This window comes from Anabas testudineus, chromosome 22, assembly GCF_900324465.2.
Source record: "Anabas testudineus chromosome 22, fAnaTes1.2, whole genome shotgun sequence".
Taxonomy (NCBI): domain Eukaryota; kingdom Metazoa; phylum Chordata; class Actinopteri; order Anabantiformes; family Anabantidae; genus Anabas; species Anabas testudineus.
This window is the reverse complement of record NC_046630.1, coordinates 19,296,614-19,324,228: the sequence shown is the minus strand read 5'-3', so window position 1 is coordinate 19,324,228 and position 27,615 is coordinate 19,296,614. Positions and strand designations below refer to the sequence as shown.

General features: G+C 40.2%; 2 protein-coding genes across 3 annotated transcripts; one reads left to right on the top strand and one right to left on the bottom strand.

Annotated features, from left to right (window-relative positions):
- Window positions 1-684: 684 nt before the first annotated feature.
- Window positions 685-15,582, bottom strand: ptpa (protein phosphatase 2 phosphatase activator). 2 transcript variants are annotated; one of them, XM_026339940.1, is made up of 10 exons: window positions 15,532-15,582; window positions 14,750-14,847; window positions 14,502-14,588; window positions 13,911-14,036; window positions 13,707-13,824; window positions 13,254-13,353; window positions 12,802-12,926; window positions 12,075-12,175; window positions 6,552-6,659; window positions 685-1,651 (listed from the first exon to the last, which is right to left on the bottom strand). In XM_026339940.1, exons 1-10 carry the CDS (start codon window positions 15,554-15,556, stop codon window positions 1,577-1,579), a joined length of 963 nt encoding a protein of 320 aa, XP_026195725.1. In that variant the 5' UTR covers window positions 15,557-15,582; the 3' UTR covers window positions 685-1,576. The 2 variants fall into 2 exon arrangements, with proteins under 2 accessions (XP_026195725.1, XP_026195726.1); XM_026339941.1 differs by lacking the exon at window positions 15,532-15,582 and adding an exon at window positions 15,434-15,531.
- A 744-nt stretch (window positions 15,583-16,326) lies between these two features.
- On the top strand, window positions 16,327-26,934 carry crata (carnitine O-acetyltransferase a). Its single transcript, XM_026339642.1, has 14 exons — window positions 16,327-16,546; window positions 18,269-18,565; window positions 19,122-19,240; window positions 19,360-19,413; window positions 20,221-20,386; window positions 21,590-21,764; window positions 21,994-22,172; window positions 22,716-22,816; window positions 23,262-23,390; window positions 23,514-23,636; window positions 24,404-24,539; window positions 24,822-24,884; window positions 25,246-25,383; window positions 26,088-26,934. The coding sequence occupies exons 1-14, from the start codon at window positions 16,520-16,522 to the stop codon at window positions 26,301-26,303; spliced, it is 1,923 nt and encodes a 640-aa protein (XP_026195427.1). The 5' UTR covers window positions 16,327-16,519; the 3' UTR covers window positions 26,304-26,934.
- The last annotated feature ends 681 nt before the right edge of the window (window positions 26,935-27,615 follow it).

Here is a 27,615-nt window from a genome sequence, read left to right as displayed (position 1 = left end):
TCAATGCATATTCAGAGTAGAAACTGGATTGTTGGGATATTTTACTTTTCACTCGTAACAGCTGACTCTACAGTCATATTCTGTTCCACCCTACTAGGTTTTAGTATTCTCTTGTATAGCTCAGACTGTCACATGACCAACTATGTGTTTCAGCAACTAAATGCGTGAAACCAACTGCTCTGTTAACGTCATTTGTAGGTTATTTGTTTCAAATTGCCATATGATTAGCAACTGTTCTAATAACCTTGGTTTTTTTATGAAAAAAATGTTTCTATATAAAGTTAATGTTCAGATTCAGGGGTTTGATTATACTAATGGTCACACTGCAAAAACTAAATTTTCTGAGGAACAAATTATATTTGTCTGAAATGACAAGATATATCTTATATAAGATATAAGATCCTGGATTTAAACAAAAATGCTGATGAAGGTCTAACTTAACTTTATTTTATCTAAAGGGATAAGAAAATGTATTAAATTAGGTTTGGCAGTTCAATCTTAAAACACAAAAATAAAGGTTCTTTTAATATATTAGAAGCGCATGAAGTGATTGTAGAAAGGTGCTACACATCCTGGCTTCAACAGTGAAGAGTCAAATCTGGGTTAAAAAGAAAACTACAATATTTAACTCGGTTTGGGAATTTGATGAAAATGCTGCACAAGAAAATCAAAAGAGTTCATATATTGATTAAAGTGTGCTTTATCAATTTACAGTAAGTGAACTGATAAAAGGTGACAACTGGGATGAGCGGGGACTATGAAGAAGACACAGACATACACAACTGTCATTGACTGGTAAGGGGCCAGACTGTGAGGGAGAAAATAAAACCAACAAGAGAGATGTCGTGCAAGGATTCTTCCTTAAAGTGCCATCAAGAAATTATGGTGAATCAAATTTGGTACATTTCATTTTAGATGAGCTGTTATGGTTTTAAATATCCATTTTTTTTATTTTTATTACTGCCCCAGTGAGCAAGATGCTGACATGTCCATTTGGTTGCTGATGAAAATACACTCAAACACATTTGTTTCTCATTATAATATTAAGGTGACTTAATGTTGTGGGCTATGAAAATATTTGTAACATCTGCAACAAAATTTAAACATTTGGCCTTAAAAGCAAAACCAAAAATATACTTAAAATTGAAGAAACTAGAAAAAAGCAACTTTTATAGAAGTCCTAGCATCACCTGACTTGGTGAATAAGCTTGCTGCTTATGAGGATCCAAACTTTGAGGTCAACTCAATCATTAGTCAGCAATGAAAACACTTCTTTCCAAATCCAAGAGCCGGATTCAAACTCATTATATAAATAAAAAGTCAAAAATATAAAGATGCTCCAAAATCACAACCACAACATTCTCTGCATTTAATTGTGGATGATTTATAAGCTTTTCATGACCACATATGTGCACATGTGGAAATATCTATCACACTACATGTGGTTGTTGTTTTTTATTATTATCTGCTACTGTTCTTTTTGCACATGAGGATGCCAGAGGAAGGTAAAACTGTTGGTTCCAACTGTGGGGATTTTGGTCTTTTCCATCATGCGCGTGATGTTCGGTCAGAAGGTTCAAGGCTTCACTGGCTGGATAGAGAGCAGGCTACCAAATTTGAAGTGCTGGATCACGGGGAACTTCTCCAAACACTGGAAATGGGAGAAAAAAGGACAAACAGAACTTTGACTGACGTGAAAAATTAGGAAAGAAACAACTAAACACTTAAAGATGACTGAGGCATCAATATTTGTATCATTGTCCATTAAATTCCATAAAGCATTTCACTGAAAAGAAAAAAACTAAACGAAACAAGCTTTCATCATCTTGCTGACTTTTTGCTATCATATACTGTGTGAATACACCATAAGAATTTACACAGTGACACAATTTGCATCTTTTTGTCTTTTCTCACAACTGACTTGTAATTCACCAATGAAGATGTGGCTAAAAATAAAGGCTGTCAGCTTTAATTTATGGGTTTGGAGAAAAAAAAAATGTAGTAGCCATATTTAACTCAAATAATATATTCCACCAAGTTTGGGATCACTTAGAAATTTCCTATTTTCCATGAAAGCATGCATGTTTTCATCTGTGGTGCAAATTAATTACTTAATTGCAAATGAGTTTTCTAATGAGCTTTTTAAATCAGAAACTTGCGTTAGAAAAGTCATTGTGCCATTGAAACACAGTACGAATGTTTGCTGATGATGGTCCCCAGTACATATCTGTAGATAATCCATAAAAATAACATGTTTTTTCAGTATGTTTACATGTTTGTACCATTTGCTATAAAACAAAATAATTAAAGGGAAAAAAGTGGCCTTTGAACAGTAGTGTATATCATCAGTACTGTCATAGTAGACACAAATCTGGATTAGGTAAAGAAAATTTGAGTATTGCTCATTTTATATAGTCCCTGAAAGAATTGATAAATAAGATGTGGAAAGGGTTTTACATAGTTCGATGTTCACTGAGTGGACACGATGCCTAAACCCAGAGAGCTGATCGAGACTTAAAGGGAATGTTACAGTTAACTCTTCCCACTGGCCTTTCATTTGGAACATGTTCAAAATGGCAGAAGACCATCCCAGAGAGGGCCCTTTGTGCGAAATGACATGAATCCAGTTCTGTAGGGTGGGGTTGGGTGATGGGGGGGTTGGGTAGGTGAGGGGCTCTGGTGTCTGCAGTGGGGGTTAGGAGGCTGTGCACACAGTGGAATTGAACTCTTATGCACAGTCTGTCTGTGGGGTGACACTGGTCATGATCATCTGGGCAGATCTGGGGTGGAAAAACTTGCCTCAGAGAAATATGGTCTAATGAGATATTTAATCAATGTCCAATCACTGACCACAGATAAATACTTGACAGAAGAAGAAGAAACACGTAAAAGGCGCTTGAAGTTCATCATTTAGTGACTCTCAGTAAAAAGTTACTGGTCACGCTTTTCTCAACACATTTAAAATGTACATTTTTAGGAATACATTTTCTAATGACAAAAAAGAGATGATGTGATGAAACTGACTACATTAAACATAATACTGCAGCAGTGTAACCCTGTGTTAGCATCTTACAACAGGACTGCAACACCGCCTGTAGACGACGGTTACTCTAACTGACAAGCATGGCCTTTTTACAGAAGGCACCTCAAAACCCCACACATGCCAACTCTGCATTGTGCTGAGTGCCGATGCTTGGTGGTAAGTGATACAAATGCTTCTTTTTCCACCTCCTTTCAAAATGCGAACATGTACTACGACAGCCGAATACAGAAAGTGTAAAGTTTTATACTGAACCATGATGTTTGGTTTCAACAGTTCTCTTCTTACTGTGTGCTGCTGTACATTGCTCCACAGCGCCCACTACAGAGTACAGCTCGCACAAGTGCTAACACGCGGACAAGCAGACAGCGCACTAGAGAAGCTAGCACATGATCCACCGTAGGAAGCATGTTCCAGGATTAAATTGGCAATTTTTGTTTATTACAGAATGTTAAAAATTTGCTTTACTGATGTTGCATTTCCCAGACTTTACCGTTTTATCGTCAGACCAGACACCCTTTCTACAATGCATCATCCTTGATTTTAAAACCTGTCATTGTGGTACTTATTTGTATTTAATTTGGTGTTTTCACTGACTAAAACCTAATTATAGCTTCACACTAAAACATCCACAGTTCACATCCACTGCAAAAGAACCTTCTGGACGTTCTGATCTCCATCAGTTTCCCTCCTGTATGCCAGTTAACTCGAGACCTAGTTGTCAAAAGCAGCTTTTCTTTGACAACAACAAAAGCAGACATGATGTTCACTCTGCAATAATGCTGCTTTGAGATGAGCATTAAAACACATTTACATCATCTATAGCAATATAAAAATTGTTGGTGGAGGCATTTGAAATGTACATTACAGGTGAGAGCAGCTAATCTTTAATTCAAGTACAGACAAAACAATACAGTCCATTTACCATTGCTTCTCAGAGCAGGTTTATCATTTCACCCACACAGTTTATGTTCCAAAAAAGCCAACAGAGCCCCAGAATCAGCTTCTCTCTCAGACAGAATTCAGTGGATTCTGATCTATCTAGGCAGTACAACTCTCTGCCTCAAACCCTGTGTGGGGCCAGGAAAAGGGAGAGAGGAATGCAAGTCTGCTGATGGTTGCTCCAGGCTTGGAGGAAGGTCGGGACAGAGGGAGGGGAGGATTTAATGAAGGGAACGGCAGAGGAGGATGAGGGGGAGGAGGAGAGCGAGGTGGAGGGGGAGGGGGAGGCAGACAGCTTGGCCCCTCAACTCTTTGGGAAGACTCACAGGCTGCTCTGGAAAACACAGGATGTGGGCAGGCAGGGAGAGAGCGGGCTTAGACACCCCCCCACACACACTCCCTCCCCCATCACCCCACACACACACACACACACACACACACACACAATTCCATTGCTCTCTTAACCCTTTCCTGCCTCTCTTTTACTAGCGACAGTCTCAGTAAGGGTGTTCTGTTCTTAAAGAACCTGGTCGCAGTTGGCTTTCAACATAACCCAGGTCTTTAAATGTCGCATAAACAAGACAACACATGTTTATGTGACAACATGTTTATGTTCTATAAATATGTTTTATGTATAGAACACATGTCTATAATCAGGCCAAACGACCACAAGAATTCTAGTTCTCACACACATGCACTTTGGTTTCTAGTTTCTTGGCCATTTATTGCCTAACTTGGTTTCTTGCTGGCTTCTTATTGAACACGCTGAGGGCACAGTCTTTACAGGGAAAATACCAGTCACAGCAGTGCATGGAGACGAAAAGGAAACATCATTACATGTAGCAGTGCCTCTCTGTATTAAAACAACACCAAATACACAGAAGTCCATGCTATCCAAGCTTCAATATCACAAAATATCCTGCAATCTTAGTGATTTATAAGACATGCTGATGCCGCTGTGAGGACACATCTCTCTCTTTGACCAACACGCTCTTGGTGCTTGTTCTGGGCTGATGCTAGTGCTGGTTCAGAGTTGGTTCAACTTGCTTTTCCACCCGCTAGAGAGTGCCAAGCACGACAACAAGCAGGGCGGCTTGTGACTTTGCGAACGTACAGTGGTGTCAAAAGGCCGCATGTTCTACATTTGCACTGCTCATCGTGACTGTTAAAAATACGCTTGATACGTTTTGATTTTTGGAAAAACTAATTGTGGGAGGTTAATGTTAGCATTTGTTAGCTTTAGCCTTTAGGTAGCTAACTAGCATCAACTACATTTTATCAATAATACTGCTTTTAAACAAAAAATGATACAGTGACTTTTATCTTTACAGCAACATTGTAGTTAATCTTGTTGGTCATGCTAATCGCTCCACTCACACTGCCTCAAGTTGGACAAGCAAAGAGTTTGAGCCACTCTGGAACCCCTTTTCCTGGCCGAGAGCTGGATCTGTGGCTGTTGAAATGTAAAGAACTGGTTTGAAATTAAACAGCTGGCTCCAAACCAGCCTGGAAAATGTGGATGTTAAGCAAGGAGAATATTTACTGTGGTCACCACCTAAGATTAGCATGCTAACATATGCTTCGTAGCACTAAACTCAACTCAACTTTATTTATAAAGCCCTTTAAAAACACTAACACTAAACACTAATAATAACACACTGGCACCAGAGGAAAAGGTAAGTGCTTTCAAACATGCATTGACACCCTGCACATCTCCTGACTTTACCTGGGTGGGCTGCATGTGAGAACGCAAGTGTCCGAGTGTTTCAGCTCATGCCCCAATTTTATCTTGTAAGCCCACTACTACAAAGTCTGCATAATGTCCGAGTGAGCCCAGGTGGGAGCAGAGCAGGTAATTCTGGAGTGTTAACAGTGAGTGGAGAAGTGTTTCCTTTCAGCCGAGCCATTCAGCACAACATCAGAAAGTTTAGGAGTTTAAAAACAAACAAACAAAAAAACATAAAAAATGTTGGATCACGCTTCTTTCCTCCAGAAAACCATTCCAAACATAAAGCATTATTTCTAATCATGTGTCTTGCTCTACTGATGCACAGGTAAACAAAACCCAATTGATTTCAATGGTGTACTTTTTGTGTCTTGTCGTGTCTCCTGCACATTTTACACAGCGACAACCCCCCACACCCCGAAATCAAACAGACTATTTCCCTTAGTGGGAACGTATGTCACCTGAACTTTCTCCTGCTGTGTGCTGCATGCGTGAACGGAAAACTCAATGTCTGGACCTGATCCTCCAGTGCATATGTAAAAACAGTTCAAATGACCCTAACATTACCTCTAGCGCCACCATCAGACCTAACATTTAATCCAGAACTTTGATTCACTTTAATTTAAATATCTGAAAAGTGGATAGACATCCCCATCAGTCTCAGCTGTACTTTTTGTTTAGCGCTAATTAGCAAGTCATACCAGCATTTTTACCAAGCTGAAATCACTATATCTTTTTACTTCCATAGTTTTGCTTAGGCAAACTGACACTTTAAAACCTGCAGGTACTCTTTATTTAATGGACTGAAAACAGTGAGATTAAGAGAGGATGAAGTGGGCGTACCTCAGCCTTGTACATTCTGATCAGGCCCTGGTTGACTTTGGACCAGGAAGGAACTGCACTGATGTTCCACAGCTGGTTGGAGTGTTCAGCAAATGGACCTGTCTTCATCTACAAAGAAAGGAAAAAAACGAAGTGAAATACTGACAAGTGAGACACATCTTTCAGTTAAACTCTAACTGAAAGGACACAAATTATAGATAAAGCAGGGCATGGTGATACTGGATTTCTCACAGCTGACTATGCTGAAGAATGAGAATGAAATAAAAAATGGTTATTTGAACTGTGTATTGTATGTAATCTTCATCCCAAATCAGTTTTTAGATGGTCAAACCTGGCAGAGGAGAAAAGCTGTTTTAAAAAAGTTTCTGGGGTCTGCCTGAGATAGGTCAGAACAGAACTATAAATGTTTGAAACATACTAAGCAAACTGATGGACAGTGCAGACATTGACACTGTTCACAATGAACATGGGTCAACAGTGGATTCCATCTTAGAGAATTACATTAGTGCTGACTGAAGCTGCCTTTTTCCAATCAACAAAAACTTGTTACAAACACATTCTTAAGTGTGTGTGTGTGTTATACTTAGATTTCTGTAGTTGAGTTGTAGTTGACTGGTTGAGGAAAAGAATGTGAGAAACATGGCCACTGTGACAATGTTGGGAGTATACACAGCTAATATGTTCTGTAATTGATCTGATCCTACTGAGAATAAAAAAAGACCCTTAACTTTATGCAATAAATGAAATAATAATAATAATAATTATAATAATAACATCACACTTTAATTTACCCCCCGAAGTCCAGGGTGAGACCACGGTGCTGTTCCAAAAGTCACCCAAATAATAATAAAAAAAAAAAAATCTCAACTCAACAATGATCCAGTTACACAAACAGGCAGAGAAATAAGAAGTATAGATATAATGTAACAAGTGAGACAGGCAAAAACAAATGAATGGTTTTAGAAATGTATAAGTGAAGTGAACACTGTAGACTGTTTTCCCACCATTTTCTCCCAAGAGGCTGTGGAAACCAAAACCAGACCCCGGGGCATCAATCCCCCATCACGCACACACACACACACACACACACACACACACACACACACACACACACACACACACACACACACACACACACACACACACACACACACACACACACACACACACACACACTTTCCAGGGCCTTGCATGACAACATATGGGGGAAGGGCATAGAAGACGGAGGGTGGAGAGAGAAGGGGGAGAGAGGGGGGGGGGGGGGCAGCCCGTATTCCCCGGAGGAAGGACTGATTCACAGCGGCATGTGGGGAAGGAAATGACTAATGTTTGGGCGCGCACACACACACACACACACACACACACACACACACACACACACACACACACACACACACACCATGCATATGTGTATTTTAAAAAACGAGTGAAAAAAAAGGAGCACGAGTTTGAAGTATCCATGTGAGTATGAATAGGAGAAAAATGTACATACAGAGTGCTGGACGCTGCAGGCATGGTTGAGCAACAGTAAACAAAAGAGGAAAAAGGCCTGGAGTAAAGACTCAGTAAGGCTGGATTCAGGTACTTGCCCCAAATTCAAACAACCCAAAGAGCTACGTTGTTGCATGGGAATGACAAATAAGAGTCAGAAAGTCCAGCTGGATGTTTGCACCAAGACAAAAGTCTTGACACAGTCTGTGTGTGAAAATCCCATAAATATATAAAAAATAAGTCTACTTCTGATTCTGATGGAAAGATTTATGTTTAAAACTTATTAGACGCTCACACAACACAAAAGTCGCAATTTAGACAGACTGTACAACTCGGAAAGTTAGCAGAGTGGGCACGATTTTAACTTAAAAATTGACCAGGAATATGTGCTCTCTTTATGCTTTTGGCTAAGAAAATAGATCTAGATTCAAGTTTTGTTCTGCTCAATGCATCATCATTTTAGGCCCCTGTTGTTCGGGCTGTGTAAAACACTTTCTGGCCTGCATTTTTTTTCTACCTGCACAGGGAAATGGCTGATCTAGAAAAATGTACATGAGGTGGTCATGGGTGGGTATGTTGTATATGTTGTACAAGATGTTGCAGTTCCATAGCAGTTAAGTTTTTTTTCCCCCCCGACAAAGGTTAGCAAACTGTTTTTTCTAAGAGAAACCTGGCCAAGATGGTACAACCCAACATAAGACACACACATGTACAATATAAAACCAGTTGACAGTGTGAAAGTTTTTGTAATTGGGCCAAAAACAAAAGATTGGTAGACAAGCTTTTACATTTTTTGAGTGCAGAAGTTAATTATAATTATAGACTTTCTCTGTCTTGGTTGTTTCAGGGATTTAAACACTGTATGGACACTGTCATTGTAACATCCAATTAAAGCTTTAGGAACTGAACAGTTGGGTTGTGGCTGGGGAGTCACCTGGGGGGCAAATCCTAAGGCTGCCCCTGCTTGCTTCCCTGTAGATCTGACCATGATAGAGAGCAAACGTGTAAAAAGTGCATCACAAAATGGAAACAATGCCAGTTATCTTGTTTAATTTGTCACCACTTAGATAACGTAAATTTGTATTGCATTAGATTTGATTCAAGTATAAAACTAAATTTTGTTTAGAATAAAAGTGCCAATTAAATAAAATTTAATTCATAATATGGGAAAAGACAATCAAAAAATGTTTGATGCAGCTACCAAAACATTCTTCACGAGACCAAGTGGGAAATTTCAGCTGTGTTGGACTCAGGAGGGTCTAGTTTTTACTACCACAGGTATCGATTGAGGAGGAGCAACCCTCCCTGAGCTTTGCTCTGAGAAGGGATCTGCTGAGATATTAGTTTTATTTTTAATGTCCAGTTGACTACAGATCTAGTTACTGTTTATTCTCTTCAGGAATTTGCAATGTTGATCGAAACAATTTCTGCAAATTCAGCCAAAGTCCCCTTGAATTCTGCGTGACCTCAACCTTTCCACAAATGTGACCTACTCTGTTTATTCATGAATCCTTCACCAGAGCTGCTGACTGGTGTTTGTTAACACTGTGTGGTGTTCCTTTTCTTTTCTTTTTAAAGTAAAAACTGCGCACTAAGAAAAATGATAGGTCCGTTCATGACAAGAACAGAAGAAACATTTAATGTCTGGTATATTGCAAATTATTTGCAGGGTCTGAGAATGTCGTGGAAAGGTTGGATTTCTACAGACATTACTGCTAAAAAACCATGGAAGGCAACAATCACAAAAACATCTGCAAAATCCTGGAGGGACTGATGGTACGCAAGGTGTGAATAGGACTTTCAGTTACTTACAGGCTATATACATCCGTCTTAGAAACCTAACTTGTTTGGGTTTTGGGACTGGACATTCCCTGTGAAGACATTATTGCTGTTATGCTGCTGCTTGTTAACTGACCTGAAAGTTTAAAAATGCATCACCCTGCTGCCAGTATTTGTGTCTCCTCTGTGTTGGTTGACTGTTATTTCAATCGGGCTTAATTATCCAGGTGATCAGGTCTTTGTTTTTAGAAAATTCACTTGGGCACTTGTGGATTTTGGTGGGTTTTTCACAGGTTCCATAAAGACCTCTTGTGCGCAGGTGTTTATAGCCTCCTTGTACTAGCATTTCAAAGGGCAATTGTGTGGTAATTTCATTAACTGCAAGAGTTTAATAAGAGTGTTGTTAATTGCTTGTTTCCCAATAAAGTGTAAGTTGAGTTCTAATCTCCACATTTTTAGGTGCAAGCTAATTCTTTTTCAAAACCTATATGTATAATACCATCAGAGAGCTCAAGCATGGCTGAAGTTCTGTACTTCATAGAGTAGAGGGGACCGTCAAGTTTTTGAATCAAATCTGTGCTATGTCATCGGTCTGTCTGTTAGTCGTGTTGGTATCAAAGTTAAAAGTAGTGCTTCCTACCTTTGTCAGAAAGCACTAACTTCTATTTCATTCACACTTTCTAAACACAAGGATAGAATTATGTCATGATATTAAATTTTTAGAGCAAAAAAAATTGTCTTCAAATGTCTTTGTCTGAGCAGTGGTACCAAACCAAAAGGGCAGAGAAAAAGAAAAGCAACAAACAAATCTTCAGTGGAGAAGTCAGAACCAGAGAGTATTTACCATATTCGGAGAAATTACAAATTAATTATCAAAATACTAACTGATTAACCACCAACCAGCTAAAGCACAAAAATAACAATTTAAAATTGACAAAACAATGAAGTAAAAAAAAAAAAATAAATAAAAAGGCAGAGAAAAGTCAGAAAAAAAAACAACAACTGATGAGTTAATGAGAACCACGGAGGCCCTTCCCTTCAAAACTACCGTCTTCACACAACAGCAGCATCCTTTCATGAACGTGAGGAGGGGGAGAGGGATAAGAGGGAAGGAAGTGGTGTGCCTGAGTGGGAAGAAGGAAGAGGATGTAGCTGCTCCACCAACGCCCTCCTCTCCTTCCCTCCCTTCCTTTTCCTTCAAACGCTAAGAACAAAATGCACTGTTCCTGTTCTGGCACTGTACCAACTCAATACATCTGCACCCCTCAGGTGAATAGTCTAAAACATAAACAGAGACGGATCCAGCAAGAAAACAGCTGAATTTTAAATACATGTAAACGTCTGTCAGAGTAAAAACACACACTGTGTTCATTAGGGGGAAGCAGACCATATTTGGATTTTCCTGCATCCACCTCTCAAGTTAAAGTTAAAAGTTTGCAAAAGGTCCTTTGACTATCTTGAAATTGTTAAAATTAGAAACATATGTAAGTGTTTGCCTTTTAAATGTCTAAGTTGTGTCTAGGAAAATAACATTTGAAAAATGTATTGAATTGAAATACTCCCAAAGACAACTGTTGTGTGGATTGTAGTAATGGTGGAATTGCCATGTCTCAGTGTCTCCATAGGTTAGAATTGGGGAAATCATGCTCCTTGCTTGTGTCTTGCTTGTTTTTTCCCTGCTAAACCCACTGCTGATTATGTGGTTCAGTCAGAAGCTGGAAGACACCAATTCATTTTGTCTTTGTGACTTTCTTTTGAGTCTCATTCTTCACTTGCCACTTTAATCCACCTCAATCTAAATGGAAACCCTCGAAAAAACTCTGAGGCAGTGTTGAGCTCTTTTGTCAGTGGATGAACGTGCGTCAGTCTGTTGTTGAGACTAAGGCAAGACAGTAAAAAGTGTGGGCTGTAAAACCAAAGCTATTAGCTTAAAGACACTAAAAGGGGAGTAAAACATGCTCTGTAGGGGAACTGCAGTTGGAGATAATTCACTGTGGAGGTTTCAATCCCAGTGACAACTTTCTGATTACACATTTGCTCAGCCATTTGATCCAGTGTAAATGCATTATATATTGCTTCATGTGATGCAATGCAAGCACTGTGTGAACTCAAATTTACCATAAGAACATGGTTAACCAGAGGCGCTTTTCGACTGTTCTGTGTGCTTTCTGATCACTCTCTGTGCTTCAGTGAGTATTCTGCACAGGGATATAAAGAGCAAATGTGATGAAGGGGTATTTTTCGTTCTCCCACCTCATTTATGAATTTGATGCACTCCAGAAACATGTAGTCTTGATAGTGCTCATTCACCACCCTCTCGTCAATGAAGTGCCGAGGCTCCAGTGTTGGATGATCTGGAGGGAGATTCAGTCGTAAGTGCACATGTGGATCAGCAGGTGTCACTATTCAGCTTCCTATCAAATAACTCACCTTCCAGCACTGTAGACCTGCAGGGATTTGTACATCGGCTACATACTTGAGGAATAAAATCCAATTCTGATTGTGACTCTGGTTTGATAAACCATCTTACATGTCTTCATTTGTCACATTTGGATAACTTGTGTTTGTTTTAAATAAAAATGATCAGCCAGATTTCACAGGCCTTTCAGTTTTAGAGTCCTGGGATTGTTCTTGTTAGCTCACAGTCACTCAGCTCCCTTCAATAGAATGGAGCCATCATAAATGTTATTCTTGCACTCCATGCATTTTGCTACAATGACAGCATCTGGAATTGAAAGTACACTTGATTTATCTGCGATACCACAAAACAAAAATAAACTTGTCAGGTTCAATAATCTGCAGCGTGACCTGCTTTGAGCCACCAGACTTTGATTTTCCCATATGGGTCAATGTTAACAGTCAGTCCATAAAAGTGGCTTCTGTGTAGACATGCAACAGAGTTGGATTGCAAACTGCCATGCTCCGTCTACATGTATCCCTTCACATGGTTTTTACTGCACTGAAGTAGTCAGGTCCTTACCTATAAACTGGGAACTGCCCCATATGAAGGGCAGAAACTGGAAGTCATCCAGTCCCCACACACCTTGGCTTCCAGCTGGCTCCATTCTGTAGGTCCTCTGCAGCTTCCTCATCACTGACAGATACCTGAACGAACACACACACGAACAAAGCTTTCCCAATGTGAACACACCACTACATGCACAGTATTTGGTCAGCAATACTACATAGTATGGATACATCACAGAGATGGTGTTTCTAAAACAAATTTATGATTTATACGTGTTTTTACTGAAAGCAGAAATATTTGTCATAATTCAGAAAAAATATTCATGTTGAGTTCAAATTAAGAGGTCAAAAGTCAATGTTTTACTTTTACACTGACCATGGGCCACCCCATTGGGAATTCAACACCCCTGAACCCAAGTGGTGCACCAACTGACCACACTGTCACCAGACATCAGCTGAGCTCACCTGTTAAAAACCTTAAAAACAATAGCCAGCTGATCATCTACCCTGAGAGCTCCAACCTTACAGAGGCAGCAGAGGAACGCAGCAAAAGCAGCTTCATGACCTGAGAAAACAAATGCACACTTAGAGAAACATCCTCAAATATTTACATAATCTGGGAGCAGATCAAACTTGGATTCTTTGACTTTACTTTACTATACTGTCCCTTTTCTACAACATCACAACCTTGTATTTAATTTTAAGAACATTAAAACTTCAAATGTACTCTTAGACTCAACATTGCCGCCTGTTGGATAATCTGAATCAAGTTCCTCCACCAAACAATGAAGCTGCATATTACTACGCCTCCCAGTGGCCAAACTAATCACAATGGTTATATTTAGATATGAATTATGAGTGTGAAGTTGAACAGAACTACAGTTATTGGAATAAAAACAGAGACACACATAGTGTTACCTGTTCCATAGTCTATCCTGGTGGAGTTCCCCACAGACTCTTTCAGATAGACTGCTATCTCTGGAGCTGCAGCACTTTTGTCTGCAGGGAGCACTGCTGACACCAAGTTTTCCGCTTCCTACACACACACACACACGTCAGCTGCAAGGCTTCTCCTTATAAAGCACGTAGTCATACAGTATGCATTAATGTGTGAGTACCAACCTGGTCTAGTTTGCCGTACCAGGTTCTAAAGGCCTTGTTACCAAAGCGTGATGGTTGGTCGACAGGAGGGGTCTCATCGATCCATTGATCCAGAGTACCCAGTAGATCTAGTAACTTCTCCACTGTCTGTCACACACAACAACAACAACAGTAGTCATCATTACTAATGATTGTGCTGCAGTGAAATAGTTCTTAATTTTTTTTTACAAATTTAAAAGACATGGGTATAAGTTGTGTCTAACCCACACCCACCCAATATCTGAGTACAGTGGATACACCCCTTTGCAGGCTCTTTATAAGTAGGACCTGCAGGATGGGATGACTTGTCTGACAATACTGTCCCACTGACACTTATGCAGCAATGCAAAGTGACACAAAGATAGGCTAACCAAATTATATATATATAATTATAGTCCACATCTTTATTTGCTTTCAGTCAGCTGCATTCTCAGTTACAGAATGATAATTAGACATTTGCCTGGTACTTGGTGCAAGACTGAGTTGTACACACCATGGAAATGGTGTAATCCACCACTGCTGGCTCAATGATGTGATGAAAAAGGTTTCAAAAGCTGATGAAATATAACATACCTGAGACACTTTATATTCACATGTGAGCTTCTTTCCCTTCACACCTTCATTCAGTGTCAGAATGAAGCCAATGTAGTCAGTATATGCCTGTAAAGAAGGAGAGATGTGATAAAAACCGTAATGGATCAAGAGGTTTCGTGCTGTAAGAAACCAGAGTATTACAGGTTGATTTGAGAACGTGTAAGTGCTGGGGATTAGAGCTTTAGGGATGATGAAATATGTCCACACATCGCCAAGCAGGGACCTACTTGTGAACGTTTCCACTTGCCCATGTCAGGCACCATGCTGATTTCTTTCTTGGGCACCATGAAGGTGACTGTGGGTGCTTCATCCTCAGGAGTGGACCCTAAAAGAATGGATTGATATGAGGAGTAGGTCTATTTAAGTTACAGCTACATTTAAAGAACACTGGGACAGGGTTTACTTGTCTCAAATTAAACATTATGAACCAATTCTACAAGCTTTCAAAACATGGTGAAGTCCATATTAATAGGATCATAAATCAATGATGTGCATGTTCTTTTTGATTACAGATGTATGACATAATTCACAACAATTCATACAGTCAACGGTTTGATTGATACCAATACTATATCCATCATATCAGCTCTTGTGCATGATTTATTTGAGTTTCCACACATCCAAACAGACTTTTAAACACAATTTATCCAAATAATGTTCTTAATAAGAGGCAGAGGCAGCGGTGCAACACTGTCAACTGTCTCCTATGAATCCACTTCCACATGCTAGCTAAACACATGCACCTTAAAACAAGCAACAAGATTTCGACAGAGTTTGACTGCTAACAAAAACAACTGTTGATGCTGTAGATAGCAAACAAACACATAACAAGTGCTCCAAATGGTAACGTTACAACATAGAGAGAGCTCTGCTGGAGAAGAAGGGTTAGATGACACACAGCGCTTCTCTACCAAACATCAAGTTCACTCTTCAGATGGTCTCTGTTGTCGTGTGCTGCACCTGTGTTACATACTAGCTTAAAGCCACAGAGAACTTGCTAACGCTTTACCTGGCTGCTGCTCTGTTTCCGCCATGGCGAGTGGGGCAGTCGATTGTGTTCTTCTTCGTGGGCTTTCGGGAAATTTCAAAAAAAGCCGCGGCTCGTCGCTGCCCCCTGCGGATCGACGTGACAACGACATGTCAGGCACAGCGTTTGAAGCTTGAAAAATGGACATATTTTCCTACCTTACTGCGCTGTTCTGTGGATACGTTAACAGTAAACGCATGAAATAAATGCGTTTTACACTTAACTACTTACATTAGCAGAAAGTCCCTACCAACATGTACTGATACTATCGAATATACGTGGTATTCAAACATAAAGTCACCCCATTCATATAGTCAGCTTTATGATAAGGTATGATGAGGTATGATGTAGGTATGATGAGGTATGATGTAGGTATGATGAGGTATGATGTAGGTATTATGAGGTATGATGAGGTATGATGTAGGTATTATGAGGTATGATGTAGGTATGATGAGGTCTGATGAGGTATGATGTAGGTATGATGAGGTATTATGAGGTATGATGTAGGTATGATGTAGGTATTATGAGGTATGATGAGGTATGATGTAGGTATTATGAGGTATGATGTAGGTATGATGAGGTATGATGAGGTATGATGAGGTATTATGAGGTATGATGTAGGTATGATGAGGTATGATGAGGTATTATGAGGTATGATGAGGTATGATGAGGTATGATGAGGTATGATGTAGGTATGATGTAGGTATGATGAGGTCGTCTTCTTCAGTGTCCCTTTATTGAACCTGATCTCTGTGCCAGTCACACCCACCACTCGGCGCTCACTAACGGTATGCACACAGCCGTCGTGTCAGCTGTCCTGTGCGGCTCTGAACTCAGAGGTGCTTCCAGTTAGTCTCCAGTGGATTTCAGAAAACGTAGCTGGATAGATCGATCAGCTGGGAGCGAATCGTTTATACTGGACTTTGAGCACTAGCGGACCTGAGTTTGTGGGCGTTTCTCTCAATGCAGAATGTGGGGCATTTGCAGCAGAGCTATGGTGAGTAACAGGCTTTTTTTAAGCTGACTATGCTTGTTTACGTTGGCCGAAAGGCGACTTTAGCTCAATTAAAATGATCGATTATATTGATTTGATATCTACTACAGCCAGCATGAGACGACCCTTTCGTTTACGTTGATAGTTTAGTTAGTGCAGTTAGCATGCCGGATGGCTCTATGCTAGCTGGAATAAACTGAAGTAGCTTGACGCTAACGTTAGCTTAGCGGTAACCTAACTTAACTGGGTTAAAGGTGATTCGTGGTTACGGAGGATTGAATAAAGCTAAAAACACTAAAGACAAGTCTAACCGTGACAAAATGAAACACATTTACTGCATATAATTCTGTGCCTGTGTAGTGACATGTAAAGCAGACGTATACAGAGAAAATAAGAATAAAGCTAACGCCGGAGGAGGTCAGAGATCCTGCAGCGGATCAAACATCATTTGATACCGCTGATAAACCAGTAAACTCAGTAAACTGTGCTGTTTCAGAACTTTTATCTTGACTTTACTCTTTTATCTTGACTTTACTCTTTAAGCTTCGTTAGTTGAATAGATAAGAAATGTAAACAGTGAGTAAACACCGTCTCCTCACCGCACGGAGACATGATTTCCTGACGCTTGGGGAAGAAGCTCTGCTCTTTATTTTAAACATGGACAAACACTTTAAAAGCAACAACGTGCTTCATCTCCTTTTATATATTGTCTCTAAAGCTCAACATCTCCTGCGCAGTCACAAGTCTAGATAACAGTAACATGACACAGGAGACTTCACTTGATCATTTAATTGGGGGAAACAACAGTTATATCGTGCTGTATGTGGCACATATCTGATTACATGTAAAGCAATGAGGTGATTTAAATGTCATGTAGTGTTTGTGTTGACAGGAAGTGTCTGTAGCGTTATCAGTTTGAACGTGAGTACACACCGCCCTCTAGTGGCCGCTTGTAGTCTGTTAAGGTGCTCATGTTACATTGGACTTGAAATACAGCATCTAACAAACAGGAAACACATTACCATTAAATTAAAGCAAAAATACAAAACCTGTCTAAACAGGACAACAATTCCCCTTTGCTAAAAGAGGGGCGAAACAGAAAGGTTTGCTCAAGACCGGACAGAACCCAGGCCAGTTCAGATTACACTGAAGTAACTCCACGGGTGCAGGACAGGTCTGGGAGAAGAGGCTGAGATATTACTGTCATAAAAGGAGGATTCAGTGCAAAGCATTCATATCATGTCATTCTTGATAACATATCAAAATGCTTGAAACCTGACTACATGCTTAGAAAAATGTAGGACTGATGAGAGGGAGTGGCTGCTCTTTAATAAGTGACTAAGTATGATGTTATACAAGCTGCATGAACCTGGCCAGCTTTTTCATTGCAGAAGCACGATGCACGAGCATGATCACTTAACATGTCCTCAGCTTTGTTAAGCAGTAAAACAGCTTTGTTTTACAGCATCATTTATGATCAAACAAATCTTTATTTCATCCTTTCTTTCTGTGTCTGTATCATCTATAGAACTGTATATATATATAATACCGTTAAGGAGTTTGCAGACTCAGCTGAATGTGTCATTTTAGTTACTAAGATAAGATTTTTTTTTTTGCAACTAAAAAACAGAAAAATAATTCTATAAAACTGCAAAGAGTGTTAGAGGAGAAATAACACTGTCACAGTACAAGCATCTATTTAACATAATCTCTGCTGTCTCTCAGGTAAAGGTGGGGATGGCGAAACCCTGTGGTTTAGTGAAGCCCTGTCACTTGGTGAAGCCTGTAGCAGCCACCCGGGTCTCTGGCAGATACCTGTCTCATCAGAAGGGCCTGCCAAGCCTGCCTGTCCCACCGCTGCAACAAACCTGTGAGCGCTACATTACCGCTCTGGAACCCATCGTGGAGGTGGACGAGCTGAAGCAGACTAAAGAGTTGGTAGAGGAGTTCCAGAAACCAGGAGGTGTCGGAGAGAGACTGCAGACAGGCCTGGAAAAGAGAGCGGGCAAAACGGAGAACTGGGTGAGCTCTGGTGAACAGTGTGGATTATAGAGGGCCAGAACCATATATTTAGGAGCATTGTCCTGCTGCATTTGAATGTGAGAGCACACATTACACCTCTACACTCTAGTGTGTTGCTTCAGTGTTGAAACATTTGGTAGCCAGTATGTTAGTTACTTCTGCAGCTTGAGATTGAGAAGTACTGTGGAGTGGAGGCTCTCACATGTTGAAACTCCCTGACCCTAATAAAAAAGAAAAGAAGAGAGAACCCAGAAGCTATGAACCAAACCGTGGCTTAAAAATGAAGATAATGAACCTAACAGTGGATTGGGAAAATCTTTTATAAATCTTTGAAGCTGAGGCTTCTCACTTCAGTGTTTGGTCTGTTTTTTCATTTGAAATGTTAAGAGTGCTGACACCTAGAGGCTGGAGAACAGAGAAGGTGCACCTTTCTAAATACTTACATTGACTTTCAGAAGACAGTGTTTTCCAATAGTTTCATTCCCAACTACAAAGGCCTTTCTTACCGTTTTCTGAATTTCATTCTTCTGCAAATATCTGGACTTTGTCTTTGCAGTTGTCCGACTGGTGGGTGCAGGTTGCTTATCTTGACTACCGGCTGCCTGTCGTCGTCCATTCAAGTCCCGGGTTAGTCTTACCCCGCATGAACTTCAGTGATAAGCAGGGACAAATAAGGTGAGGGTCCACAGCATGTGTCTGGTAACAATCACGAAATTGGGTTCAATTTCCAGACAAGTTAAGGTTTTTCTGAATAATTTCAATTCAATTCAATTGAATACTTGTTTTCTGTTTAGGTTTGCTTCCAAACTGATAGCAGGTGTGCTCGACTTTAAGACGATGATTGACAAGTGAGTACAGACCATCAAATGTTCTTCTTCCAGCAGACACACACCAGTTTAATCCTCTCACAACTTTCATTAGCATTTCTATTCGAGGACTGAATACAGTCTCATCAAAACATTTTCCTTCCTCATTGTTTTTGAACACAGTAGTCACCTCATCAGGCAAACAGTCACTGAGAGGCTGAGGTCGGGCCTTGTTTGTCTGAGATGCTGAACAAAAGAAATATGATGCAAAATATGTTTTATGAATTTTAATCCAAAAAAGGATTCAACTGGTAATATAAAACCTCTAATCTCAACTGATTACAAAGTAACTATGATAACTAAAGAAAATAATACTCTATAACTGCATATATAACTTATAATCCTATAACTGCATTTTAATTCAGCTGTTGCTGCTTCACACACTTTACTGTGTTTTGTTCATTCATCTACACGTGATCCATTTCTGTATATTGCAAAAAATAAAAAAAAACAGTGAAGAAAAAAACTCCTGCGTGCACACACCCAGACAGCGTGCAGGAGTTCTTTGTCAGGTGTTATCCTACAGAGATTTATCTTTTTAAAAAAATCAAATGCTGAAATTATTTTCATTTACAGAGGGATTCACAGGACAAGGGTATAAAACCATTCCTAAAGCTTTGAATGTTCCCAGTCACTCTAACAGAGCTTTAGAAGGTCTCTGTAGAGATAAAGCCACTGTATATTCCTGAGTTTATTTGCTTTCATTTACAAAATGCACATTTAATGACAAAATATGCTGTTAAATGATTTGAACTCATGATATTAAGTCAGAGCTTTTATATCTTGCAGTGAGGCTATACCAGTGGAGTACCTGGGAGGAAAGCCCCTGTGTATGAATCAGTATTATGAGGTGCTGTCATCCTGCCGTATCCCTGGTCTAAAGAGGGATTCAGTGGTGAACCACGCCAAGAGCTCCAGACCACCCAAGCACATCACTGTAGTGCACAACTCTCAGGTAAGGAGCGCTGGTCCAGGTCATGTGTCTGCATCTCAAATCTCAGGGACCGTGAGCCAGTATCTCCAGTCAAGTATAGTTTGGCTTTTTAAGGGTTACCTGCTAACACTTCGCTGAGTCTGACATTTGTGATCCAGGATAACTGGTATTAGGAAGCTGGTTATCAACAAGCACACTCAATTAGAGCCCAAGTCAGTAGCGTGGCAAACTGTCTCAAGATGTCTGAAACATGAAAGTGGTGGAAGTTCACAGAAGCAGTTTGGCCAGGTTATATCAATCGACCTATCTTATTAATTTTCTATTTGCATAGTCTCCCTCATTTTTCCCTGAGGGTCGTTTGATACGGGTGTGGGTGCAATCCACAGGGTAAGACTGTTATATCATTTGTAATTCATGTTACCTGAAATCTTGTAGAACTCCTCCTTTATGCGGAGGGAGCTTCTTTGGACAGGGAAGGTTAGAAAAACGTGGACAAGTGATTTTATTGTCAGAGTAACTCTTCTTATTGTGCTGGAAATAGTGGCTTTATTGAGATTTTCAGCATCCCCGACCTAATAAAGGAACAACTTGCCAAGTACCACAGGGTTACACATACCAACTGTGGGACACTGTAAAGGGTGGCTCTGCGGTGCCTGATGGTGATGTGTCGGCAAAAGCCAACATACATTTTGGATGTCATATTTGTGAGAATGGCATGCTATTGTCAAGAGAAACTTGTGAATAGAAGCTTTACAGTTTATAAACTAGAGTGCATGTTGCTCACTTTATCGACTAAATTGAAACTGCCTTTGCAAAATGATCAGCTGTTTGTAATAAACTCAACAGTCGCAATACACATGTTCCTCAAACCACAACCATATGAACAGCAACCTTCATAAAACTAATGATATCAAAATAAGTCTGGCAGTAATTATGATTACCACATGAATAGTTCTAAAAATAATTATGTTAAAAAGGACCAACATAGGTGTAATTAGAAAAACACTATCTGTGGTATTTTAAAGCAGAATATATAAAATGGGGCAACATATAGCAGAAAGCATCAACAGCTAACCATGAAGATGGTCCAAGAGGAAGGCCATTTATAAAATTAAAGATAATTTTGGTGTTTAAAGAAAGAAAATACTTATTATAATAAAATATTTTACCTGGTAAATGAACTAAAATGAGAACCCTGACCGAGCCTGTTTCTCTTGGAATCAGTTCTTCGTGCTGGACGTCTACAACAGCGATGGGTCTCCGCTGACAGCTGATCAGCTCCGCATTCAGCTGGAGAGGATCTGCAGCTCCTCACCACAGCCCAGTGTGGAGCCTGTCGGCATCCTCACCACTCAGCACCGTGACTCGTGGGCCAAAGCCTACATGAACCTCATTAAGGGTGAGCTGAAAGGCCGCATGCTCGAGTGTTGCTAGCAGTGAGCAAAGGGGTCTAGTGAGAGTGAATTTCAGCAGCAGAAGTCAAAGTTTGAAAGGCAAGAAACTAAATCAGTGCATTTGTAGGATGGAAAGCTGCGATTTATTTTCAATTGGAATATCTACGATTATAGTAAAGCAGAAAGTGTATCCCTGATGACCCCTGACAGCTTGTTTGCACTTTACATATCCAGATAAGGTCAACAAAGAATCAGTGTCAGCCATCCAAAGGAGCATTTTTACAGTATGTCTGGATGGAGTCATGCCTGGGGGGTCTGAAGCGACGTACCACAGCTGTGCTGCCGTCCAGATGCTGCATGGAGGAGGCAGCCAGGGGAACAGTGGGAACCGCTGGTTTGACAAAACTCTGCAGGTGACTCTATACACACACACGCACACAGTCATTACATAAAATAGCATCTCTCCCATTGCCTCTGTGTGGAGGTCTGTTTCCGCACTGTGTAACTTTGGATTTCCATCCTAGAGAGCCTGGATGTTATTTACAACAGTTGCGTTAATTCCACCCACAGCGTGACTAAAACTCATGATTGAGCTGTTGCCTCAACAACATTTAATTTTATAAATTCAAACACTTAAGTTGTGTGAGGGGAAAGTTCCACCCTATGTGCCCCGTCATTTCACTGCTGCAACACACTGGTTTCTGTGGGTAACCAGTGTATGGAAACCCACTGTTTGTCTGGCCTCTTTACTGGAACTCATTTGCCTTGGCTGACGTATGTGAACTTACAGCTCCCTGAGTCAGAGACAAGCAAAGTCCTCCTCCACAATGGTGCTGGTTAACAAACAAGCAACATTTCTGTATTCCTTCTGATGAACTTTATTTTCTTTTTGACACTTGCATTAATCAGCATGTATTTATGTTGTGATTACTGCAAAGTTCTGATCTTCCTTCCAGTTTATTATTGGAGAAAATGGGATGTGTGGTGCCAACTATGAGCACGCCCCAGCTGAAGGCCCCCCCATTGTGGCATTGATCGACCATGTTGTAGAATACACGTAAGTATCAAAACCTTAGACTAGTTTTATTTGATTTCTTTGGGTTTGATCATCTTGCTGCTGACGACCACAGACACAAAAACATACATTTCAATACACAAAGTCATGTCTCACTATATTTGCGGGGACACACATTAACATAATACATTTCCTAACCCTAATGACCACAACTTAATGCCTAAACTTAACAAAAACTCAATTCCAACCCTAAAACAAACTAGCGATGTCCTGATCCAATATTAATATTGTATATCGTCCCTGACATTGTCTAAAGAGCCAGTTCAGGTATTGTAAAATGGAGCTGGTCTGTTCAATTCTATGTTTGAAGTCGACCAAAAATGTCCACACAAGGAAATAAAGACACACAGTTGTTAGTGTCGTTATTTTTACATTTGTGTTTCTTCCATTTCACGTGTCCCTTATTTTCTCTCTTTCTTGGTGACAGGAGGAAGCCGGAGACACCGGACTTGCTGAAGTCCTCCACTGTGCCTTTGCCCATTCCTCAGAAACTAGACTTCAGCATCACACCACAGATCAAGAAGGACATCGAGGAAGCCAAGCAGAGCATGGACGTGTAAGTGCTGCTCTAGCATAAGCACCATTTAACGACAGTGTACAAAATGTGAATACTTTCTATTTTAGTTTATTTCTTCTAGTGATCTTATTGGGTCTAACCGCCACATTTCTCCCACCTCAGATTGGCCCAAGACCTGGATATGAGGGTTATGGTATTTAGCCACTTTGGAAAAAATGTCCCAAAGGCCCACAAGATGAGTCCTGATGCCTTCATACAAGTGGCGCTACAGCTGGCGTACTACAGGTGAGATGCTGAAGAGTCATGTGGAGATGAACTGATTTACTCTAAACACTCTAAACCAAGGGTTAATAACTACTTGGGAAAGTTTCATGTAGAAAATACTGATCATACACTTTAGAAAAATCCATGACGAATTATGACTTAACTCAGTTTTCATGTAATTACAATAATTAAAGCTGATATGAAACCTGCTACGTGTAGCACATGCAATCTTCCCTGTAGGTGTGAGCACACTGTCTGTGATAATCGATGTGTACGTGCTTGGTTGAGCTGCACTCTCAGCTCAGTTGTTGTGGCTGCAGTCTAACACTGTAATGAGTGCAGTGCACAAATCTACAGCAAACACCACATGAAGTGCTTTGTGAAGTGTGTATAATGAGGACGGTCATTCAGCAGGAGCGGCCACACTAAGACTCAGCTACTGCTACAGTTCTGCAGTTCTGACATAATGACGACTGGCATTAATGTTATTTTAAGTCCAGTAACCACAACTTGAATAAATACAGCTGCACATCCTGGTGGAGCTGTGTAATCCTAGACAAATCTGAGTGGATAAACCAAAACCAAAACAGGAAGGTGATGCTGCGTACATACTACAGCACTCGATTAACATTTAGTAAAAGGCTTCATGGACTAGACATACTGAGATTCAAGAGGACAGTTTAAAAGGACAAGGGGCTGACATTGCTCTTCAGCATTTTTATACATTATGACTGCAGCGGCAACAGTGTGTTGGGGTTTTCTCTCAGCCTCTGCTCTCGTCCCGGCAGGTTGTACCAGCGATGCTGTGCCACATATGAAAGCGCTTCCCTGCGCATGTTCAGACGGGGTCGTACAGATACGATCCGATCAGCCTCAAATGCCTCGGCTGCCTTCGTCCAGGCCTTTGATGACCCCAGCAAGCAGGTCTGAAGGGGAGGTTCTTATCAGTTATAAACTCCATTTCTCCAACTCCAAACTCCAACATTTCTTCCTGTGTCATGTAAAGACACGTGGCATTATAAATGGAGATCTACTGTACATGTCTGTGGTCCAAATGGTTATACATGGGTCTATACCTTCTTTTAATGTCAGTGACCTTTAATGTCACACATGTGGTTTTTAACAAGGTTCAGTACATTTGAATGGGATGTGCCTGGCGTCAGTGTCATAATGTTCCTGTTTCTGTTTTCATTTTCTTTTTTACAGAACACAGAGAAAGTTGTTTTGTTGGAGAAAGCTGTAAATGCACACAGATCATACACTAACATGGTGAGTGTTCACAGCAGCAGGGTTGGCACTGAGTTAAGGAGCAGTCTGTTGCTATTCCGGTTTTCCTCACTGTTAACAAATGCCATGTGTAGTAGAGTCCAGTAACTATTAAAAACACACTTACACTTCCTGTACACTGTTCCTTTGTTAACATGCACACACTGCAGTTTATTTTAAGTCAGCTGCCATAAAGACATCACTGAAAATAGTCACCAACAAATTCCCTATATCTGTACAGTTATACTGTACTTGGTGTTTGCTGCTAATTGTTGATTGTAAGAAATAAATGTAAAATAATGCTACAGCTAATGTTCCATCTAGTGACTAACTGCAAATACATTTGTTTTTTCCCTCTGAACAGGCAATCAGTGGTCAGGCCATAGACAGGCACCTCCTGGGCCTTAAGATGCAGGCTGTAGATGAAAAGCTCCCTATACCTGATGTCTTCAAAGATCCTGCCTACGCTAAAGCCCTACATTACCGGCTGTCTACAAGTCAGGTATGGGCCAGGGCTGACTGGGAATGGGGTGTGTGTGTGTGTGTGTGTGTGTGTGTGTGTGTGTGTGTGTGTGTGTGTGTGTGTGGGTGTGTGTGTGTGTGTGTGTGTGTGTGTGGTGTGTGTGTGTGTGTGTGTGTGTGTGTGTGTGTGTGTCCGATCATAGACCATTACAATTGGTCTTTTGTGGACACTGTTTAATGAAGCTGCTAGTTTACGACCTGTAAGACATCTGTTCCTCTAATAAACCCTGTGCACTGAGCTCTGTAACTTCTTTCTACTCTGTTCAGTATGCGCTGCTCTGTGAAGTGAGTGGTCTTCAGCGTTGTTTGATATCTTCAGTTACTCTGCAGTTTTCAGCCTTTATCTCTCAGAACAAAAATAAACTGATGAGGTTCAGAAGAATCCTATAGGACTATATCATTGGTTGTATTGCTTATTTATTTCATGTGAGAAAATTAGATTTGCTTTTGAAATAAGGTCATTACCAAGGTTACCCCAAACTTTGGAACAGTAGTGTACATGTTTTTTAAATAATAGATGTCTTTGTTTCCCACCAAACTATTTCAGAAGATTCAATATGGCATTCATTCAATTTGATAAAGGCATTTAGACGGAGTAAACTAGCACAATTAGTGGATGTTACTTGTATTTAACCCAAAGCTAAAGCTTTTTGCCAACTAATCACATTCTCGTGTCTTCACAAGGTTCCGTCTAAGACAGATTGTCTGATGTGTTTCGGCCCAGTTGTGCCCGACGGATACGGCGTCTGCTACAATCCCATGAATGATCACATCAACTTTGCTGTGTCCTCTTTCAACTCCTGTGAAGAAACAAATGGAGCCCGTCTGGCCCAGGCCATGGAGCGTGCACTGTTGGACATGAGAACACTGCTGGATCAAACTCCAAAAGCCAAACTGTAAACATGAAAGGACTTTATTAACCTCTTTGTAGATGAAGTGGGCGCTTAAGGGCTAGTCTCAGTGACTGACAGACCTAATGCAGGACTATCAAACTCCAGTTGACAGTCTGCTCATCACTATCTTAATATCATCATGCACTTTAAATGACAGTGATGCCTGGTGTGTGGTCTCTGGGAAGTGCTGTTCCTTGAATGTTAAAAAGCAAATGCATTTAATTCAACTAATAATGACGTGCACTCTTTTACAGACATTTCTGTAACACTGAGAAACCATGGAAATATTGTATAGTCTGCCAACAGAAATGTTGCCTTCTTCTTCTGTAGAGTTTTTATTTTTGAATTCTGAATTAAAAAAAAAAAAAAGATTTTGAAACAGTGAACAACAAAATCACCAGGACTGACTGATTAACTTGTGTTGGCCAGTTATTGTTAAATTCATGTTTTTTGTGTAAGATAGCGAACATACAGTATGTTTAATGGAAGAGATGTAATTATTATGAATGTAGAAAATAATGATTTGCTCAACAAGAAAACTGCATAACATACAGATTATGTGATCAGGAAGGGATGTTTTGTGATTGTTTGACTTGTTCAAAACAGTTCTTTCTGGATGAAATACATCTTTTAAAGCACCTGCTGTGGCTTATTGCTGCTTTTGTCTTTATAGCAGCATTTTCAGAAGCTTTGTGGTAAAAAAAAAAAAGTTATCTTCAACACTGCCTTATGACCTGTTTTGTATCAGCAGATACCTTATATATAATGTATAGTTTATAGTTGGGTCCATAAATAATGGAACAAATATTGAATTAAAGCTGAAAGTCTTGACTTTGCACAAATCTCAAGTTTCATTTTAAGTTCAGTGGGGTGATGTGCAGAGGACAAATTTCTAAAAACATCTTCAATCTTCAGTCCATTATTATGGACCTACCTGTTTATCGGAGCATACCTGTCCTACCCTTGGAACCGAGGGTTTCCTGTTCGCTGCCTCCTTACTAACGGTGTCAAATAAAGGCAAAACGGCCGAACATATCTTTTAACAATGATGGCAACTGATGATTAAATGTACAGTGTACTCATAATCTCTTTTAGGATGGACTACAATTGAAAAGTTTACATTTTGATTACAACCTTTATGTTTGTGCCCTCAACTTATAACCAGATCAAAATTCCTTACAAACTGTGCTGTATGTTACTGGAGATTTAAATTTCTAGTAGTGCAGTCTGCTTAAAACTAGTGGAAAAAAACTGAGTAGGAGGAAACTGGTTTTAACTTGACAGGAAACTATGTAGCAGTAGACACAATGGCTCATAGT

Bases quoted from the DNA above. Each gene is read 5' to 3' on its own strand.
- ptpa (XM_026339940.1), bottom strand. From the start codon at position 15,556: ATGGCGGAAACAGAGCAGCAGCCAG. The intron at 14,848-15,531 runs GTAAAGCGTTAG...CCATTCTTTTAG, and splicing joins GGAAACAGAGCAGCAGCCAG to GGTCCACTCCTGAGGATGAA. The intron at 12,176-12,801 runs GTAAGGACCTGA...ATCTCCCTCCAG, and splicing joins GGGCAGTTCCCAGTTTATAG to ATCATCCAACACTGGAGCCT.
- crata (XM_026339642.1), top strand. From the start codon at position 16,520: ATGTGGGGCATTTGCAGCAGAGCTATG. The intron at 23,637-24,403 runs GTGAGATGCTGA...TCGTCCCGGCAG, and splicing joins CTACAGCTGGCGTACTACAG to GTTGTACCAGCGATGCTGTG. The intron at 24,540-24,821 runs GTCTGAAGGGGA...TCTTTTTTACAG, and splicing joins TTGATGACCCCAGCAAGCAG to AACACAGAGAAAGTTGTTTT.